This window comes from Cornus florida, unplaced genomic scaffold, assembly GCF_030987335.1.
Source record: "Cornus florida cultivar Cherokee Brave unplaced genomic scaffold, ASM3098733v1 CherokeeBrave_3.0.0_Hap2_Chr05, whole genome shotgun sequence".
NCBI classification, from domain to species: domain Eukaryota; kingdom Viridiplantae; phylum Streptophyta; class Magnoliopsida; order Cornales; family Cornaceae; genus Cornus; species Cornus florida.
Window position 1 is genome coordinate 86192644 of NW_026775575.1, and position 7083 is coordinate 86199726.

Genomic DNA, 7083 nt, shown 5'->3' on the forward strand with positions numbered 1-7083 from the left:
TGATATACACAGCATTTACTCATATTTTAATGGTTCGTATATAATGGACCAATTGTTTAAGATGATGTTGCTTCCACCATGGAAGCAACAAAAACTGTTGTTATATTTCAAATTACTGCATTTACTTTTGATAATTTAAGATCACCACCACCACCACCACTCATCAGTAAAGCACCACGACTACGAATACATACATTGCTGATCATATGTACTTCCATGGATCCGATAATTACACAGAAAAAGCAATCATTTGGTTACTGATTTCCTTGCTTTTGAAAACAAACGCAGAACTTTCAAATGTTTCCAAAATGCTGAGTAGCAGCAGCTTAATATTTTCTTGTGTCCAAATTAAATTTGGTTTCATACTTCTTTTTTTTACTATTATAAGTCCAATACAGCCAAAGTTCAGCTAGAGAGTAGGGGTTATAAATAAGGTAGTACTAAAAACATATCAGAACAAATGGTTGTTCTTTTTGCTGTTTAGGGTTTCTGACAGGATACTCCTTAGAGGAAGAATGTCTTTAATCGATAAATTTATATTATAGATAAATACTTTAATACAAGTTGCTCACTCCTGCTAATTATAGTTTAATTAATATATAATTATTACTTCTTAAACTATTGGTGGCTCTGCGGTCCAATGTTAACCTAATTCGATTCCTTGAGCTTCTCTCACTCTTGTTAAAATGATTCATGCCTTTGTTTTCTCACAAAGTGTTAGAAGATTTAAATATATATTAAAGTTACACCTTGTTAAATAGCTAAAGTTTATAGAATAGACAGTGATTAACATGGTATCATATGCCTTTTATAAGATTTCATCTATCCTCATAAAGGCTATTACTCGATTTTATAACCATAGATAATTTGCTTATTTTTTTTCCAGAAATGAAAACAATTTCCATTTTGCTGTCACAAAAATAAGTGTAGATAACTTTCAAAAAAAAAAAAGTGTAGAATAAAAAATTTAAACACGAATCTGCATCAATTAAAGATGGCATGAAAGACAAGTAACAATCTCACTGTAGTCAACAACATTATCACACCAGTTTTATGATTAACCCTATACATTTTTGTATATCCTGCCACGTGTAGAGAGAGAGAGAGATTTTAACCAAGATAGTTGACTAACATGGACAGAGGGACCAAGCACAGCCCCTTCTTCTTCAAGTCTGTGCAGTCATTGTTCTTCCCATCAAAATTCATTTCATTTCTTTGATCATCATCATCATCATCTGTCTGCAATTCTGAATAATGATCACAGCCTCCTCCTTTACCCTACAAAAACATCAAAACTTAACAACAAAATTAATTTTAGCTATGACATGAACAATAATCTAAAACCAAACACTTATCTTTAAAAATTTATATATATACCAAAATTAAATAATTAAGCAACACCATATATATACAAACAAACATAACATCAACTTACCAAAGATCTCTCAATATTGTCATCTCTCCTTTTGGGATTAATATCCATTTGTTTCAAACTACTAACCTATTGACAAAGTTCAATAATTTCAATACAACATAATATTGAAAAAATAAGAATATACAAGAATGACAAGAAAGGGAATAACACAGTACTAGGGCTGTTCTGACCTTGGGGCTATTGACAGGAGAACTAGCAGTGTCCTCCAACGAATCGTCGTAAGAAATTTCTTTCGTCCTCTTCTTCTTGAAACATAGTTTGTGAGGAAACTTTGGCGATCCGTCGACGTGATTGATATGAGACGCAGCCTTCCATGCAACACAAGAAGCAGCATCAGAAACCAAAGAAGGGGTACCAAAAGTAGTCCTCTCAGAATTATTAGTACATGAGTAGTTGTTGTTGTTGTTGTGTTCTCTTTGGTTTGACAAGAAATCTTCAAAGTAAGTTGTCCAACCACTCTCTTCAGGAGCATCTGTTGTTGCTTTTGAACCACTGGATTTATTCAATGACTCCTCCATTCAATCTATGAATTGAAGAAGAAGAAGAAGAAGAAGAAGAAGAAGAAATTTGATTATATGATCGACAGCCCTTTTTGTGGAGCTAGAGACTTGATATATATCACATATATAAAAAGCTGATTATAGAATGTAGAGTCTAGAGAGAGTAGTGGAATTAATATTTGTTTTGCTAAGCTTTGAGAGGCCTTTTCAGGAGGGACTAGACAGACATATATATATATATATATATTAAACAGAAAAGTTATCAAATAATGAAAAAAAAAAGGAAGGTGTCCTAATAATGTAGAATTTTGGTGCTGGCCAAGTGGAGTTTAGGAAGTTAAAATCAGCAGTTGCAACAGAAACTTAGAGAGAGAGAGCAAACTGATGAAATGGGGGGGTATGAAATTGATAAAAAGGGGTATGGTTGACTTTGTGGTTCATATGAATTATAAGATGTTCAGACAACATAGGCAACCACTTGTTTTTTTTGCCATTTAGCCCTATATATATATATTATATATATATAGTTATAGTTATATATATAACCAAATACATTAAAATTGTTTCCTTTTAAAACCGAAAAGATTCTTTGCACCACTTCTTTTGGCAAAGGTGCATGAACTTGGTACAATATTTAGATTGTGGACTGATACAGGCCCCAATACTGGTGGGGTTGGGAGTATATGTCAGCCCAAGCTTGATTACAATTGGGCTTTGCTTGTCATCATCCACTGTGTCATCAAATCAAACCTGCCTAAGTGGCTTAATCCAGAAATTTGGCAATAGAAGGTTTTGCCTTTATTTTCTTTCATGTGTTTTTTTTTGGCAAGTTTACTTTTTTTTTTTGGTTTATTTTTTTTTTTTTTTGATGAATAGTCCACCACCTAGTAGTTCCCGTGTCCCATATGCACATGGCAATTATTGTGGAATTCTTTAAGATGGCTTCAAAGGGATTCGAACTTTCGACTTCTAATATGTGAGATAAAAGTCTTTCTATCCCACTAAGAGTATTTTCAGTGGTATGTTAAAATAATTTTTTGTGTAAAATATACACTGCCACCTATGATATGTAAATTTTTTCCATCTCCAGCAATCTGTTAAGATACATTGTCACATCACCAATGTGTTACAACCTTTTTACACTGTCAGATCAACATATTGTCTTTCTCATCCTTCTTTTTCGTTCCATTAAAGAATCAACCATATATTAAGTAAGTTTGTAAAAATTATGTGGAGTCCTGGCAAAACATCCATCTCTTTTTGGCAACATAAAACCCAAGTGCATTACCCACCATTTAAACATTAACCCATCTCTATTGAACCATCATTTCGTTCAATGAAGATTCAATCTGTTCAGTTTCAAATCCTGTTGGCATAAAAAATCAGGGTTTCCCATCTTGGGAACAATGACAACAATCTCGATAGATGCATTAAATCATTAATTATCCTATGGCATTCAAACAATAATACAACTTCCAAAAGAAAATTCATTTGTAATTAAACCCGGCACAAACACCCTTACCACCATGTCCTCCCCCTCAGCAACCTATGGAACACCACCAACAGCGAGAATTCACCAAGAAAATTCAAATTATCAAGCGGGTTCCACCACTGACAAGTCTCTATCTAGACCTTCTCTTTGCTTTCTTTTTCCTTTACCACAGACCCATCATCACAGTCCATTTTGCCACTGCGGTCCATTATTTCTCTCTTTTTGGACCCTCATCTTTTCTCTCTCACTTCCTGTCTCTTTTTTTTTTTTTTTGATAAGTCTCTCTCACTTCTTGTCTCTTAGAGCAACTTCACCAGCATCTCTAAAATTAGGCCTCTCTGAATTTGCCACGTCAGCATTTTCCAAGCACCATGTCAATGACACATAATTGATTGTCATTAGAAGATATATTTTTACATAAAAGGTTTAAAATAAACGTTGGAGCTAAAATTAAATAATACAAAATTTTTGTGTAAATTCATCATAACACATCAGATTTACAAAAAAAAAAATATGCATAATAGTTGGAGATGCTCTAAATTTTTTTGGCAAATAAACTCACATAGTCATTTTGTTCATATGAACTTATATTTCATTTTGGAAAGTAAAGAACATTTCACTAAAATACAACCATTATATATATATATATATATATATATATATATATATATATATATATATATTGTGTGTATATGCGAGGGTGTGTGCGGTGAATTTATGAATTTTTAACTCCAATTTAGCCTAAATGTCAACATTTTGAGCTCAGGTTGCCTAAGTTGGGTGGTGTCGGACGTACAAAGACGAAAAACTTTATTTTTGTAATATGAACAAATATAAGTATATTATTAGTAATCTGCGATTAGTAACCTGATTGGCTCAAGCCCTCGGCCTGAGCTCAACCAAATTTTATTAGGTCGAAAATTTTGGGCCAGAGCTTCATAAGTTTTTGTCCACCAACCTGTTTAAAGTTGGAATCAAGATTTCAGGATCGGTTTGTTTAGATATAAAATTTTTAGAAAATTTTTTTTTTTTTTTTTTTTGTCATAAAATATTTACAAAGAAAAAAAAATATTAAAATTTAATAAAAATAATTTACTCATTAATTTTTGACAAATTATTTTACACCCCCACTCAATGGACTCAACATCACTCTTGATCTAGATCTTTGTCAAATATTAAAAAATAAAACATATATATTTATTACTCTTATTCAAAAAAAAATCGAAACAAATAGAGAAGTATGTATAAGTATTTTTTATTCTTGTATCATTGGGAATGGTACTTGTATATTCAAGGCCGCAACCCAATTGATCCTCCCGTGACCTCGGACCACTATGAATAGACGGATTCTTAAGTCCGGACAACGGGCCTTATCCTGGCGCTGCCCAATATGCATCAAATTTCGTACTTTTTTTACCCCGCAAAACAAAAGCTTTACTTGAAATTGCACTTCTTATTTATTTTCATAGGATTTAACTGCAGGAAAAAATAAAAATTAAATAAATAATAAATAATAAAAATAAAAATTATCCAACATCCGTGATTTCGTAAATAAATTCACTGAACTTTCATTTTTGCACAAAACTCCTTTCTACCATTTAAAAAATATGCAGATATCCTCCTGTAGTTTGTCGACTATTACAATATTAATGAAAAATATTTATATTTGTGTGTGTTGTGTGTTTTTTTTTTTTTATTTGTTTTGTTTTTTTTTTTTTTTGACAAGAAACTCACGAACGTGTATTGGTCCTACGAGAACTTGAGGCCTCTTTCTTTTATTTGATAGATGAAAAATATTCTTATTTTTTTTTGATAAGAAACTCACAAACTTATATTGTCCTAGGAGAACTCGAGCCATCTTCCTTTTATTTTGGTAGATGAAAAAAAATACCACTAAATTACAGATTATGTGGTAAACATTCATCTTATAGTTTAACTATATATCTTACACAAGTAACATAATGTACAAATTTTTAATTTTATTTTTATAAAGCACACATCCATTATCCTCTTGTCCTAGTCACAATTTGAGGAAGACAGAAAATTATATCACACCCATATGTATTTCAACGTATTTATTTCTCTCATATTACATTTATGGTAAACTCAGGTATGATTGAAGTATTACTAACACATTATAAAGTTGAAATCCGTTATTGTATGATTGTACCATACTATACAACGGTCTAAATCGATCACCTAACGACACATCTTATGAATTGAATCAAGTAAAGTGAATGATGGAATTGAATTCAATTTTCACGTACTAGATAGAGTCCTCCATCACAAATTCACAATCGCAATTTATGAGCAGCTAGCCCAATTATTTTAGAGGGGCAGAAAGGACACTGTTGTTCTCTTAAAATGTGGATAATGACCCCCTTGCTTAAACTTTAATCACCAAGGCATTGCATCTCTTTAGTGTACTAGTGGGGCTATATAAATCACTAGTATATGAATACCTATTTTTTGGTACCATTAATGATTGTATGATTTTAGTCAATTTTAATACATCTTCCTAGGCCCCCAAAGTTCATCTCACACATTGATTTATGAAAGTATAACAATTACACAGATTAATGCAAAATTTAAGCAATCCAAAGTATAAATCTAGATTTCAATCTAGTAATTTTCATTCTTTTTTCACTAAGCATGGTCCTTGTGAAGTTATACGGTTCACCCAATTAAAAAATGGATCTAGTTTATGGACGTTCGAGCTGGGCACCTATGTTCGATTCTCCTTTTTTAATTTGTCAGGATAAATATATACATATATATATATATATACACACACACACAACCGATACAAGAACTTTCTTAAGTAGAAACTTATGAAAACTTTCTTCCCCTTCTTTCGCATTACTTTTATAACCAGTGTCCACTGACCATCCAAGCTTTCTCATTCTACAATTGTTTTAAAAATACTCCGTATAAAATACAAGTTGCAGTTATATCTTTATATATATATATATATATATATATATATATAAATGTTGTTGTACCTCCCATATTGAAATTTGACCAAATTTTGTACTAGTTTTTGTGGTGCATTTTTTAATCAGACAAAATAGACATATCAATACTCCTATGGACAACGTATTTAATTTTCCAATATTGCATTTTTGTTTTTAACATAGTACCATACTGTACAACAGTCTACATCAAACACCCACGTTACTATGTATTTTAATCCGATATGAATTCTTTTCGTCAATGTTTCTCTCAAAATATATTCAAGCCATCATATAAGATTATGAACATTTACGCAAGTAAATTCTATATGAACATTTTATGTCATCACTTGTAACAATTTTATGTCATCACTTGTAACAACCGATTAAATTATGATTACACACACAACTAAGTCCTAACAAAAGTGATGGCATGGCTTATTCATAATCATTGGATGATGACTTTGAAATACTCGGAGAAAAACAGCCTAATGTTATAAAACATGATACACTTGTATAATAGAGAATTGGATTCCACATCCAAACTTGAAATTAGATCCCCTCCAACCAAACATCTCTTTAGAATTCCACAGTCCTCAATTTTACAGTTCAATCTTAGACTCTATGTTGATTGAAAATTTTGTTACAACTAAAAGATAAAGTTGAATAAGATGATGATGTGACTGAATCTGAATCGCATGATTG

The 7083-nt window shown here is 31.6% G+C and overlaps 1 protein-coding gene across 1 annotated transcript; it reads right to left on the reverse strand.

Annotated features, from left to right (window-relative positions):
• Positions 1–966: 966 nt before the first annotated feature.
• On the reverse strand, positions 967–2416 carry LOC132307347 (vascular-related unknown protein 1). Its single transcript, XM_059805076.1, has 3 exons — positions 1606–2416; positions 1436–1501; positions 967–1278 (listed from the first exon to the last, which is right to left on the reverse strand). The coding sequence occupies exons 1-3, from the start codon at positions 1951–1953 to the stop codon at positions 1111–1113; spliced, it is 582 nt and encodes a 193-aa protein (XP_059661059.1). The 5' UTR covers positions 1954–2416; the 3' UTR covers positions 967–1110.
• Positions 2417–7083: the final 4667 nt, after the last annotated feature.

What these genes read in the sequence shown, in the direction of transcription:
- LOC132307347 (XM_059805076.1), bottom strand. Translation starts at nt 1,953, where the DNA reads ATGGAGGAGTCATTGAATAAATCCAGTGGTTCAAAAGCAACAACAGAT. An exon ending in CTCCTGTCAATAGCCCCAAG is followed by an intron (nt 1,502 to 1,605) that starts GTCAGAACAGCC and finishes CTTTGTCAATAG; the next exon opens with GTTAGTAGTTTGAAACAAAT. An exon ending in ACAATATTGAGAGATCTTTG is followed by an intron (nt 1,279 to 1,435) that starts GTAAGTTGATGT and finishes ATGTTTTTGTAG; the next exon opens with GGTAAAGGAGGAGGCTGTGA.